The following is a 15,041-nucleotide window of genomic DNA, read 5'->3' as shown; positions in this document are numbered from 1 at the left end:
TTTGAAATCAGGTTTTCTTATTGTTGATTTTTAAGAGTTCTTTGTATACTTTGAATACCAGCTCTTTTTCAGATGTGTATTTTGCAAGTAGTTTCTCCCAGTCTTTCAGAAGTTTTTTAAAACTTGAATAAAGTATAGTTTGTTAGTTGTTTCATGCTTCATGCCTGGTGACATATCTATAAAGTTATTGTCATGCCTCAAGGTCATCTAGGTTTTTTTCTATGTAATCTTGTAAGAGTTTTATAGATAAAATTTTTACATTTAGGTATGTGATCCATTTTTAATTAATTTTTGTGAGGGATGTAAGGTCTATGTCTAGCTTCATTTTTTTTTGCATGTCAATGTCCATTTGTTCCAGTACCATTTTATAAAAAAGAGTATCTTTTCTACATTGTATTGCCTCTGCCACTTTGTCAAATATCAGTTGGCTTTATCTGTGTGAGTCTATTCTGTACCATTGTTGAATTTGCATATTCTTTTGTCAACACCACTCTGTCTTGATTACTGTTGCTTTAAAGTAAGCCTTGAAGTTGGGAGTGTCAGAATTCTAACTTTGTTCTTCAATATTGTACTGGCTATTCAGGACCTTTTTTCTCTCCCAATATTTGGAATCAGTTTGTTGAGATCCACAAATTAACTTGCTGGGATTTTGATTGGGATTGTGTTGTATCTGTAGATAAAGTTGAGAATAACTGAGATCCTAACAATATTGAGTCTTTCCATCCAGGAGCATAGAATATCTCTCCATTTATTTAGTTCTTTCATCAGAGTTTTGTAGTTTTCATATATGGATCTTGTACATATTTTGTTAGATTTACTAGTATACATAAATATTTATTTTTGGGTGGAGTTCCTAGCTCATTTTTTATGCCAAAATAAAGTGCCAATGGATACAAGAGTTAAGCATACAAAAATGCTAATCCTATGTAATAAAAGAGTAATATGCAAATTAACCATCACCCCACTACACCCACAAGCCACGCCCACAAGCCACGCCCACAAGCCAATCAGGAGCAAATATGCAAATAAACCCAACCAAGATGGCTACAGCCACAGAGAGCAGGAGGGAAGCTTGGGTTTCCCCGGCAATGGAGGAAGCCAAGCTTTCCGCCTGCCCTTGCCAGCCTAGGCCTCCACTCAAGGCTACAAAGTTTCAATGATAGAAGATACATAAACCCAAACAGAAATGGCGGCAGCCATGGAGCTGGAAACAGCAGGAAGCTAGGGTTGCCTCCGGTGATGGAGGAAGCCAAGCTTTCCGCACAGCCTGGCTGGCCCAGGCCTCCGCTTAAGGCTACAAAGTTTCAATTATAGAAGATACATAAATCCCAAAAGAAATGGCTATCGCCACGGAGCAAGCAGAAGGCTTGGCTCCGCTCCAGGCTACAAAGTTTCAATTATAGAAGATAAATAAACCCCAGATACCAGGGCCTCCACTTGGGTCGCCAGGGGGCGTGGCCAGCCTGCAAACCACCACAGGCCAGGCTGCCTCACACCCCAAGGAAACCCCCACTCTGATCCGGGACACCCTTCAGGGCAAACCAGCTGGCCCCCACCTGTGCACCAGGCCTCTATCCTATCTAATAAACGAGTAATATGCAGATAGAGCATCACTCCAACACACAAGATGGCTGCCCCGATGTGGACACAAGATGACCACCACAAGATGGCCAGCAGGGGAGGGCAGTTGGGAGGGACCAGGCCTGAAAGGGAGGGCAGTTGGGGGCAATCAAGCCTGCAGGGGAGGGTAGTTAGGGGTGACCAAGCCGGCAGAGGAGGGAAGTTGGGGGCGACCAGGCCTGCAGGGAAAGGCAGTTGGGAGGGACCCAGGCCTGCAGGGGAGGGCAGTTAGGGGTGACGAGGCCTGCAGGGGAGGGCAGTTAGGGGTGACCAGGCCTGCAGGGGAGGGCAGTTAGGGGTGACCAGGCCTGCAGGGGAAGGCAGTTAGGGGTGACCAGGCCTGCAGGGGAGGGCAGTTAGGGGAAAACAGGCTGGCAGGGGAGCAGTTAGGCATCAATCAGGCTGGCAGGGGAGTGGTTAGGGGGTGATCAGTCTAGCAGGCAGAAGGGGTTAGGGGCAATTAGGAAGGCAGGCAGGTGAGCAGTTGGGAGCCAGCAGTCCTGGATTGTGAGAGCAATCTCCGACTGCCCTTGAGGGGTCCCAGATTGGAGAGGGTGCAGGCTGGGCTGAGGGACACCCCCTCCCCTGTGCACGAATTTCGTGCACCGGGCCTCTAGTAGCAGAATAATAACGTAATACTAATAGCCAAAGAGATGGATGAATCTCTTTACAATTTTTGCACTATCTATGTACCAGGTACTGTTATTGCAAGTGCTTTATATATAATAACTATTTTAATCTTCACAAAAACACTAAGAAATAGGTTATTATAATGATCAGTATCTATTATAATTTACAGAGATGAAACTGAAGTTAGATAGGTTAAGTGTCTTCTTCAAGATTGCATATCTAGTAAGCAGAAGAGATAAGATTGGAATCTCAGCAGTTTGGCCCCAGACTTTGTGCTCTGAGCTATATATACTACTTCTATGCTGACCAAATATATGCAAACCCCTTCCAAATACCCTCTGTATATGCACAGATACTATTTAAGCTTCCAAGTTTAAAAATATTATAGAAGAATTAAAAAATATATAAAATACAAACCAGGAAGATATTTGAAACATATATTATAGACAAGGTACTGAATTTTTAAATATACAAATAGATCATAAAAATCACTAAGAAATAAATGAAAGGAGGGGAAGAAAGAATAAAGGAAGGAGGGAAGGAAGGAAGGAAAGAAGGAAGAAAATAAATGAACAAATAGTTCACTGAAGAGAAATACCAGTGACCAATAAGCTTATGCACAATGTCACTCACTTTAAAAAGTATAACAATACTGCTTAAAACAAGGATGATACATTATTTTTTACCTAGTACATTGTTACATATTAAAAAGTTTAGTAATACTCAATGTTTTGACCAAGTTATGAAAAAAACAGACATTCATGCCCTACTGTTGGAAGTGTAAATTGGTAGAACTTTTTTTTGTTGTTTATTAATCCTCACCCGAGGATATTTTTTTAATTGATTTTTAAAGAGAGTGGAAGGGAGGAAGGAGAGAGCGAGGGGGGGGGGAGAGAAACAGCAATGTGAGAGAGACACATCACTCCCGTACTCGCCTGTCTGGGGCCTGGGATCAAACTGCACTCCAGGTACGTTCCCTTGACCAGGAATCAAACCCTTGGCTCTTAGGTATGAGAGACAATGCTCTACCCTGAGCCACACTGGCAAGAGCTAAACTGGAAGAACTTTTAAACAGTAATTTGGCAGTGTCCATCAAAAACGTTAATGTACTTACCATTTGAGCCATTAATTCCACTGCTAGGTATTTATTCCACAGGCTATAAGTAGCCTGAAACACATATGCACAAGATTGTTCACTACACCAATGACTGTTCACTATAGCAGTGCTATTCATATATGGCCTGCACAAGGATGACAATTCACCAATTGCTTGTTATTAGTCTGTGAGGAGTTAAAGGGCCAGAATGTAAATCAACTACACTTCTAAGAGCACAGTGAGTTTAAGTAGCAATTTTTTTCCATAGGAAGACTTTCCTGATTAAGAAGCAGTGTGTTGTCCTGGCTGGGTGCTCAGTTGGCTGGGTGTCATCCTGTGCACTGAAAGGTTGCTGGTTTGATTCCCAGTCACATGTCCAGGTTTTTGGCTTGATCCCTGGTACAGGGCATGTAGGAGGCAGCTGATCTAAATTCTGTTCTCACATCAATGTTTATCTCTCCTCTTCTCCCTTCTTCTCTCTAAAAATCAATAGATTTTTTTTTTTAAAGAAAGCAGTATGTTGATTTATATTCCAGTGCAAGTTCCTTATCTCAGTGTGAAACAGCACCATGAATAGCATAGTTTACAATAACTAATAATTGGAAATAACCCAAAAGTCTATCAAGTGGGTATTTACTAAAAAAATTAAAATAGATAAAAAATAAAATCCTATGATCTCACTCATATGTGGAATCTAATGAACAAAATAAACTGATGAACAAAATATATCCAGAGAAACAGAAGCATGGAACAGGCTGTCAAATCTCAGAGGGTAAGTGGTGGGTCGGTGAGTGGATGGAAGGAGATCAACCAAAGAATTTGTATGCATATATGCCTAATCAATGGACACAGATAATAGGGTGGTGAAGGCCTGAGGGCAGAGGCGGCAGGCAGTGTGGGCTAGAAGGGATCAATGGGGGAAAGAAGGGAACATATGTAATACTTTCAACAATAAAGATTTAAAAATCTCTCTCTGTAAAAAGCTAATATGCAAAGTGTCCCCTCGGGAGTTTGACCAGGAGACCAGGAGTTCAATCGCTTGCTATGATGTGCGCTGACCATCAGGGGGCCGCGTGGAACAAAGGAAGGCCCCGGCCGGCAGCCGGAAGGCCCCAATCGGCCCTGATCACCAACCAGGTCTAAGGACTCTCCCCTTGCACGAATTTCATGCACCAGGCCTTTAGTAAATACATAAAAACAAATAAATAAAATCATATGCATTCATTTAATAATGAGGTATGCATATCTACATATATATATATATACCACTTTTATATATACATGACAGAATGGAAAAATATTGCAGAGAATTACAAATATAGTTAAAAGTGCAAGATGAAAAAGTATGAGTTTGCATATTCATAGAGTTTTTGGAAGTATACACAAGCCACTGTTAGCCATGGTTATCTTTGGGCTATGGAACTGGGATCAGGGAGAGATAGGGCAAGGAGATTTTTATCTTGTGCTCTGTTATACTGCCTACACTTTTCTACAAACTAGCATAAGTTACATTTATACTTTTTAAAACCATGAATTAAAATTTAAAATTTTGTTTAAAAGTAATGAATACAAGTCAAATTGGACTCACTGCAGATCAAATTTCCAGAAACTGGCTTTGGGATAAAATTTATTTCAGAAGACTTATTGAGACAACCTTTACATGAATTTCCATGGAGTCATTTGTGTAAAGATGTAAAAACACATGAGCATGTTTTTCCAAACTCAGAAATCTGGTTTTCTCATCTTAAAAAAAAAATTTATTATGGGCAATATACACACCTCCCAAACCAAATGTTTAGTCCATCTCTAAGATACATCTCAAAGCTAGAAAGTGGTGAAGTTAGAACACTTTACCTGCAGTGTTACAATCAGTCATCTAATTCTGATTATAACTGTTTCAAAGAAGTACAGGACCAAAGACGCCTTGTGCTCAAAAAGGCCCCAAATGGTAGATCATAACATGTTTTTGACAAAATCGAGGGGTCCTATATGCTTCATGGAAACCACAGTTTATATTGCCAAAAATTATGGGATATTAGACCTTTCAGAGCATCTGGAATACATTAATAATTGTTAACAGTTGTACAGTACCATGCAGTGTGCAAAACACTTTTATATCTGTCTTACTTAGTCTGCATATCTTTGGAGAGGTGGATTTCATAGATCCAATTTTATAGATGTAAACTCTAGGTAGAGGAGACTTATGTTTATGCCCCAAAGTCACTAAGAAGTGCAGAGGCAATGCCAGGCTGTACCAGCCAAGTCCTGACCACCACTCCACACTGCCTTCCAAGGCATGGCCAGCCTAAGCGCCCCAAACGGAAGAGTCTGGGTGACTTGCTCTTATTTTCTGTGTTTATTTGCATGATATTATGGCATTGAGCTGGCTGAGTTTAAAAGGAGACCATGGCTGTTGCCACTGTTCATTAAACATCGCTACTTGCAGTGGGCAGAGAATACAGATAGTGGCTTGAGTTCTCAGTCATCTTAAACAGGAGGATGGAGCAAGACGATTAGAGGGAAAAGCAATTCGTGTTGATCTGAATGAAGGAAGCTCTTGTACATGCTGTGTTTTCTATTGGCATGTCTGTTCTTCTCTTTGTCCTACTTTATGCTTTTTCCAGAAAGTTCAAACTAATGATAAAATGATCTTCCTTGCTCGTCTTTCTAACTTTGATACCAACTTTCACTGTTTCATTGCAGTCTCTCATGTCAGATAGCTTTCCTTTCCCAAGGCTCTTATTTAAACTGCCCATATCTCATGTGCTATTTATATTTCTGTTTTCTTGGATCTAAACCCTATATTGAGGAATTATAATTATGTAATAATACCATTTATTGAACACCTATTTAAAAATTCCAGGCACTGTGGCAGGCACTTTATATATTACATATTATCTCTAAAGTTTGTAGCAAATTCTACAAGGTTTACCTCATTCCTCTCACTTTGCAGATAAAGAAACTGGAGCCAAGAGGGACTGAGTCTGGATCTCACAGTAATGAGTGGCAGTGCTGGGATTCAACGTAGACCTGTCTAGCCTCGAGGCCCAGGTTCTCTCCAGGACAAAGCACACAGAAATAATGCTTGTTGTATTAGCTACCGAAAGAAGGTATTTAATGAAAACGTTCATTTTAAATGTATTTTAACAGAAGCACACTTTCTTTTCCTCAGCTCTGAGAAGGTGGGTTGGTGGTCTGAGGTGATGAAATCAAACCTAACACCAATGCGGTGCTCCCATATCACATCCCTTAGTAACCTAAGGAAAATTACGGCATATAATGGGCCCTTCTGTTCTATTTCTTTCTCCACCTGGTCAACTCTCAAAGAAAAACAAAATTCATATGATCATTGAGGTCTAGAAATTAACTTTTATTTTAAATCTGTCAAGAACTCTTGGCAGTTATTAATTTTATTAAAATGATTACACATGGCAAAACAAAGCATAGAGGTAATTCTATTTCTCTGCAACATAAATTATGAATTACATTTTTAACTGCTGGCTCAGCATGGTTCAAGATTCTTCTATAGGATTGGGGGGACTTTGGTTTCCAGAAAATGTTAAGCAGCAAGAGAAAGAAATGAAAAGTACTTGCAATTGGAGATATTGCCAAGGATGTGCTAATTATAAAATCTTCTTGATATATTTATAGGCCAGATTCCAAACTTTGGTATGTAAAAAAACACACACATATGAGTAGCCATTCTATATTGGCTTGTCATCCATAGTTTATAATATCGAACAAATTTGCTGATTTCTTTTTTAAAAAATGGCAACAATGAGTTATAACCAATTCAAATAAAAACAACCAGCATCCATTCATCTAACTGGAATATGTCAAAACAAAACAATTTATTAAAATATTTAATACCAGAATAACTTATAATAGTATGAAAAAGAGTGAAGTACTTGTCTTTAGTTTTCATTGATATGATCCCATTTTGACAAAATTGTTTTACAAAGATTAAAAAGTTTTTTATAATGTAAAAAACTACTTAAGGATGTAAACCAAAAGAACGCATACTTCATCTGATCATACAGTCATAACTTACATATCTTGCGTTGCACTTATTTTTACTGAAAACAACAATTTAGAAAACAAAGTAAAAATATGTACAAAATATTTTTATATCAAATTATTTTCATACACTAAATAAACCCAATCCCCAAATGCTATGTTACATGAAAAAGTGTCCTACAATTTATGACAAGATTGATACTGTCCACATATGGACTAGAGCAGCCTTTGGTTTTAAAAGCATTTTGCAAGATAAAATAAAAAATGTCACCACATGGCTGCACTACTGGCTCTCATTCACACTCACAAAAATGCTTTCCAGTTAAAAAAAAATTACAAAATATATTACATACACATAAAAACTTCCCCATGAAAGAGTGAAATCCTTTTTACATCTCTGTTATATTTGGTGTCTCCACTTTTATTCAAGTTTCAAGCTTATTTGAATATTATTGTTTGATTATAAAAGATATTCTTCTTTCTTCATATTGATTATTCTCACTCAATGATAGCCTAATTTAGAAACAAAATGTTCTTTCTTTTAATGCACAATTTCACTTAATTTTTACTTAAAGTCCTACTTGGCAAAATTTAGAGACTGTTTATTTTATTATTCATATGTTTTAAATTTAAAAATCAATTTTATATGTATATATATATATGTACATATATATATAAACAGAGATTCATTTCTTTCATTATCTTGTTCTCATTGCAAAATAAATTTCTCATCAGCAATTGTAATTTGAAATGAACCAAATAGAAGTTTTTTTCAGCCATTCCTTAAGAAAAACAATTTCCATTACAAAAATAGCAAACAAGTTTATATTTTAAAATTAAACAATAAGTTTACTTCTACACAGGAAAATATTGAGTTATCTATATAATAAATTTTTTTTAAAACTTCAGCAAAACTTGAGAAAAAGAAAATCCAAATTAACTCTAAAGGGCATGTATTTTCCAGCAGTGCATGGAAAAAGCTTTTCTGATCACAACCTACTCATTGAGATTCTTCTTAACTTTACGCATTATGTGATCACCGCACCTTTCATTTTGAAAGTTTATAACGTATCAGATATGCAGGCACGATAAATGCATAAATGTCTTACTGTCACTCTGCAAAGAACACTGAACAATTTTAAGTACCGCAGAAATTTTTCTTAAAGGAACATTTCCTTTGGGCAGAATGGATTTCCAAGTTTTCACATGTGAATTATTGAATATATTTCAAGGGCTTTTGGCAATTATGGTTTCAGTCCTGGAATGGTCAGGTCCATCTGGAATGACACACAGAGACTAATAAGCATTATGGCGTTGTCATTTTGAGGCATAGCTGCTCTGCTGTGCCCACGTTGTAGCTTATTTTCAGGAAGCAAGGCACTTACTGTGATGGCAATGCAGACATTGTATACATAGTTTGAATAATATAAAATAAGTTAATATTTTTGATTAAAATGAGGGTTTTTATAATTTATATGTCTTTTATAGAAGCAACTAAATGAAATATTTAGGATATTTAAAAATAAGAAGACATTTCAAAGGGAGCCATTATCACTCCTGCTTCAGCTCTCAACATGAGGATTTGTGAGAAAACTCTGTGTGAAGGACAGCCACTGGTCTGCAAAGTGCAGACTGTCAGAACTGCTGGACCAGGGGCACCTTGACTGTCTTCACTTCCGCTATATGTGACGACTTCTGGATGATGCAGCTGGCGGTTCCCTGCAGTCTGTCTTTTCCTTGTGCGAGATTCGTTAAGGCCATAGCAGCATTGATCTCCTTCCAGTATGTGTCATCCTTGCTCAGCCCCTTCCTATTAGCTGCACTGGATTGAAACAAAACAAAAAGAAAATGATCAAACTCACTGCGGCTACACAGAAAATGGCAACACTGAAAAGTACAAACAACAAATCAAAACCTATTGCTCACCTGTTATTGGATCCATTTTCCAGAGTGTCTGTAAAGAAAAGCAGAAATTCAATTACTTTTCTTTCTCATTTAATCTCAGGAGTTTCATCATGAATTACCAGGAATAAAAGTTCATCAGAAAATATGGTTGATCTCTCACATTGATGATTCTCTCTCTCTCTCTCTCTCCTTCCTCTGTCCCTCACTTCCACTCTCTAAAAATTAATGGAAAACATACCCTTTGATGAGGATTAACAACAAAAAAATAAGGTTGTAGTTTTTTTTAACAAATATAAAAGTAATTTAAATTAAAATGCAAAAAAAAAATCTTTACATAGAAGCAGGCATATGATAAGGACAAGTAATAAAGAATAAAAAGTAGCTTTCACAGACATAAAATAGTCTAAGGTTAATTTATTCAAATAAATTGGGCCTTTTCACAAGGAGGAGAACGATGTCGCGACGTTCTGGTCCTGGTGCTGGTTCCACCCACCACTAAACCGCCATGTACCCTTGGCCAGATTTTGCTGCCCCACAACATTTAGGGTGAAAGTTCCTCAACTATAAAATGGGAGTGTTCCTAGAAGGTCTCCGGGTGCCACTGGCTCAATATTCTATGATTTCAAAGGAATCAAACCTCCATCTTTGAAAAAGCACTGGCAGCTGGTTCCCTCAGGCTAGTAAGCAAAGGAGTAACAGACCCAATGCTGACAGCAACACAGGAGTCCCTGGCATATTCCAATCAGCAGGAACCAGTCTCCGAAAGAACTCCTCTTCCTGCTGCTCCCTCACTCAGAACACTAATGTCGACCGGTACCACATCAATATAAAGAGAGACAAAGCAGGTTCTTGATCTTGATCTTGATCTTTGGGTCGCTCCTCTGGCTAAACGAATTGGCAACACAAAAGTAGACAGATAGAGGGAAAGAGAGGCTACCAGCATGACAGGGAAGTAGGGACAAAGGAGTGGGGTTGGGACTCCCCCTTAGCCTATGAGACTCCAAAACTAGACAGTGGTTAAGTCACCACCATCATCAACAGCCACATTACCAAGCAGCTACAGAATGAGGCACTGTGCCACACACAGGAGACACGAAAAACACAATGTGTGCTCAGGGCCCTCTTCTAGCTCGAGGACCTTTGGAAAGCTGTTTCTTCTTAGGCCCTTTCCCTTTGTTTTACCACCCCCAACCTAATACTTCTGAAGGCAATTTATTCCCCCTGCAATGTTTAAGGCTAGATTGGCTATGCAGAAAAACAACAACATGACCATAATATAGTCCAACCAGGGCAAAAATTCCCAGGGAAGATGTGGTCAAGAGAATATAATCACATAGCCATGTAGCTAAGGCAGCTAAACTTTGATGCCCTTTATGAAGGAAAAAATGTGGAAAGCCTATTAATATATCCTAAGTCAGGCCTCACAGGGAGACCATTCTGGGTCACTGAGAACTCTGTGTAATCTTTCACCCTGGGAGCTTAAAACAAACAAACAAACAAACAACAACAAACAAAAAAACAAAACAAAAGCATTTAGTGAATAAATGATAAGGTTGTTAGGAAGAATAAATGGGATAATGCATGTCTGACCCAAAATGGATTAAGAACTGTTGTTAGTTCCTTTGGTCTCCTTTCGTTTTAGAGATCCTTTGGAGAAATAATCAGATCCATGAGCCATTGGATGCTCAGCCTCTGAATCTTCTGGCTCCTATTAGGCAGACCTGAATGATTAGTTACACTTGTGCTGCTTTTGGAATTACAAAATTACTCATGTAAATAAATGGAGGAAAAGAATGACTAGTGTTAACTCACACAACTGATAATTCTAGTTCAAGATCACTTCCTATGTGCCAGGCACTATTCTAAGCACTTTGTATCTTAATGTATTTAGTACGAGTGACTCTGTGGACAGCATGTCTCTGTTATGTCTTTGCTTAGTACTGTTCTCTATAAATCTTTCCTCAGTACTGACAGAGACAAGGCGCTACCAGAACACAGAACAAGTCAAGGCCTTTGTGTAAGAGGAAGAAGGTCGGCCAGCACATTAGACATTTTACAGAGGGGGTGGGGAAAGTCAGGCCTTTGCTCAATTTTGCCCACAAATTGCAACAATTCTGTTGCCAGAGTGAAGCAATAGGTTGTGGAGATATTTATTCACTGGAAAGACTTGGCAAAAGCAGAATAAGTTCCATGAAGCTTAAATAACATTAGGGAAATAACAAAACATAATTTAGAAAAGACCATGTAATTGATGCTCTGGCTCACAAACCAAGCAGTCTCGCATACACGAAGGGCCAGAATCAGACTCCCCACCTGAATGGCCAACCTGAGAGCACTTTTTGCACAGACAAGAAGGACTCCTGTGGCTGTCAAATAGGTAATGGGTTACAGAGCCCAGAAATATCAGAAATGAATGGAGACTGTCTGTGGAAAGGGAGCATGTAATTCACTGCTAAGGTTCAAGGAGAGCTTCTAGTTGAGACGAAGAGTGAAGCTGCAGGTCCCGCAGTCCCCTGAACGTCTGTACTCCCTGTGGCTGCCTCCTTGAACTTGTGCCACCGAGAAACAAGTTTACTGCAGCCAACTGTGAGATTATAAAATTCTGCTTACTCTTTGGGTATGTGTGTTTTACAGTTTGGTGCCTATGAAAATACCTTTGAAGTGTAAAAACACAGACTCCACTTCCCACTCGGGTATTCCTAATTAGTTTCACAAATTTCAACAATGTACTCGGCAGTATTCCAAAGACTGAATCCTGTATTTCATTTCTAAGGCAGATGGGCACCAGCAGTGTCCTTAGGTATGGAATCAGGTTTCTTTCCCAGAAACAGAAGAAAAATCTTCATAAAAAGTAATGTAGAGCCCTAACCGGTTTGGCTCAGTGGATAGAGCATCAACCTGCGGACTGAAGGGTCCCAGGTTCGATTCCGGTCAAGAGCATGTACCTTGGTTGTGGGCACATCCCCAGTAGGGGATGTGCAGGAGGCAGCTGATCAATGTTTCTCTCTCATTGATGTTTCTAATTCTCTATCCCTCTCCCTTCCTCTTGTAAAAAATCAATAAAATATATATTTTTAAAAAGTAATTATAGAAGAAACATTTTGATTCTTTGTCAATAGTTAATACTAAATAGCATGTAACAAAGCTCTATGTCAAACATTTCAAACCAACAAGAGAAAGCTGACTACCACAGCTTTCGGGGGGCGGGGGGGGGGGGGGGGGAAGGGGGGCGGGGTCATCTCTTTGTCCAGAGTGGTTTTGGTTCAAAACCTAAATTGGTGTTAAAAGGGCATGCTTTCCTGCTGCTGTTATTGGGGAGCTGCCGGTTGTCCCTAGGATATTATGCATCTGAGAGCCACCTCCTGCAGTGCAGTGTTTCTAGTTTCCAATGCTATCAGAAGAAAGATAGAAAACAGGGGCCCTTTCACTCAGAAACATTTGTTCTTTCGTAGGTAAGCAAAGAGCTATAAAGATCTGGGACTTTGGGAAATTTTTTTTTTTCTATTTGTTACGCTGAGGTACAATCTGGGGAAGTGCCCCAGGAATTTTAGAGAACTGATATCATTTGTAGAGAACTCAGAAAATACACAATTCACTATCACATTAAATAATTGTATTAAATATAAGGATTTATTTTTCTTATGCTCTTTTCCTTTGAAGTTTAAACTTGCTGGCTCTCATCTTGTTCAAGTATTTTGTGCCTTATTAGTCAATTGTCAGTATTTAAGGAGTGGTGGGTGTTGACCCTTCACCAGTGCTCAGGGGCTTATGCCACTTCTGCCCACTTCCGACATGTGGTCTCACCACCTCCTCTCCAGAAGTGGCACCCAGTAGCTCAATCTGACAGGAGAAGGAAGGATTCTGAATGCTGCTGAAAAGAGGGCACCCATCCGTCTGAGCTAGAGCAGACGTTTCGCTGCTGCTAATTAACATGCGCAGGCTTCCGTCTGACTGCCCCCTGCATTCCGCTCAGCTGCAGCTCTCACTCTGCAAGGAGCCTGGCTCAGCCTCTGCAAAGTCTGGGCTAAAATGCCTTTTAGATTCTAAGGTTCCAAAAATCAGCTATGCTGTCAATTACCATAAAAGCAACTGGTTGGCAGTAACAACTTATTCAACCAGCCAAAAGAGCGTGTTTTAAGACCAAAAAATGAAAAGGAAAGTAAAAAAAAAAAGAGGTGCGTTGTTAGGAAAATCTTGAACATTATAAAACCCAAACCATGTTGAAACTTAAAGTGGGGCCATCCTTGGTTTGGACATGTGTTTCCTTATAAAGTTAAGTAGAGAATGAATTATACGGAGAATCCAGATCTACTGCAACTCAAGATAGGTAAGCACAAAGCTCTGCGGGCAAAGTGTTCATTCATTTTGATAAATGCCAATTTAGAAACACATTAATTCTGATATATATTCTTGAAATAGGAGTTATAGGCATAAAAAGAGACAAAAATATGACCATTTTTTCCAATTTAATCAATAAGCTCTAAAGTCGGGAAGTTTTTAAATGTTCCACAAAATATTACTCATACCCACTAAAATGTAAATAAAATTAAGTATGATTAAGAATATGTGTATTTTTAAATTATTTTTTATTTTTTTGTTTAATATTCACCCGAGGATATTTTTTCCCCCATGGATTTTTAGAGAGAGTGGGAGGGAGAAGGAGAGACAGAGACAAACATCGAAATGAGAGAGTCACATCGATTGGTTGCCTCCCCATCCATCCCCTTACTGGGGCTGGAGATTGAGCCTGCAACTGAGGTACATGCCCTTGCCCAGAATCAAACCTGCAACCCTTCAGTCTCAGGGTCGATGCTCTAATTACCTAGCCAAACTGGCCAGGGCGAGAATATGAGTATTTTTTAATTAAATAATTTAAAAATCATACAATATGTTTTCCTAAATTAAAATAGAGCAAGTCAGAGTTCCAGATGTTTGACAACTGTGTTTCCTCGCACTTGGGTCAGTTCAGGGGCCGTGACTGGTGACAGCAGGTGTGGACAGCCAGAGTTTAGTGTGTTTCTGATCTCAGGGGTCCCAAGAGCCCCCAAGACACCAGATTGGTTTCTTGAACAGTTGCATACTTAGAACAAGTGAGATAAAACACCAGGCTCTGATGAGTAGAGCCTGAAGATTCTGAAATACCGATGGCTCCAAATTCATAGAACCTTACACCAAATGGACCGAGTGATTGCAGTTTCCCTGCTGCCCATTACTAGGGTCTCTCTCTACTTTCACACACAGTAGATCCAGCCTGGCCTCGCACACACCTACAGATTGGATCCATTGTGACTCTACCTTCCATTCCTTTTAAAAATATCATATGTTGTTTTTCTCTAATAAGAAAAGACAGGTTCACTTCAGAAAATCTGAAGGAAAGTGTAAAAGAAAAAATAAAGGACATTTTAAGGATAACTGATATTAATATTTAGATATATGGTGTTTCAAGCAAGTTTGTATACATTTTTAAATGGAGCAATTCTGTATATGTTTTATAACTAGCTTTTTTTCACTGAACTATTTTAGCATTACCCTTTATTAATAAATAAGATAATAATCTACCATTTGGCCTTTCTTGATGTGACAGTGGTTTTTGCCTGTAAAATAAAAACAGCTTGAAAGAATTCAAAGTCCAGCATCATCTAATGTAAATGTGAATACTGAGAGACTCCAATGATACAAAAAGGGGTTATCTTTAAAACAACAATTACTAATATTGATTGAATGCTTATTCTCATGCCAGGTATTCTACAACTGTTATCTCTAGTTAAATGCT

General features: G+C 38.9%; 1 protein-coding gene across 1 annotated transcript in view; it reads right to left on the bottom strand.

Moving 5' to 3' along the window:
- Positions 1-8,998: 8,998 nt before the first annotated feature.
- The window catches only part of MKX (mohawk homeobox), a gene marked incomplete at both ends in the record, with an annotated part of 80,666 nt that continues 74,623 nt past the window's right edge, over positions 8,999-15,041 (bottom strand). The window contains 2 exons of the mRNA XM_080668017.1: positions 8,999-9,185; positions 9,290-9,317. Coding sequence (XP_080524143.1) covers positions 8,999-9,185; positions 9,290-9,317 — 215 coding nt within the window. The remainder of the gene's footprint in view (positions 9,186-9,289; positions 9,318-15,041) is intronic.

Source organism: Plecotus auritus (genome assembly GCF_963455305.1).
Source record: "Plecotus auritus genome assembly, chromosome: 1".
Lineage (NCBI taxonomy): Eukaryota > Metazoa > Chordata > Mammalia > Chiroptera > Vespertilionidae > Plecotus > Plecotus auritus.
This window is presented reverse-complemented; position numbering and strand designations above follow the sequence as displayed.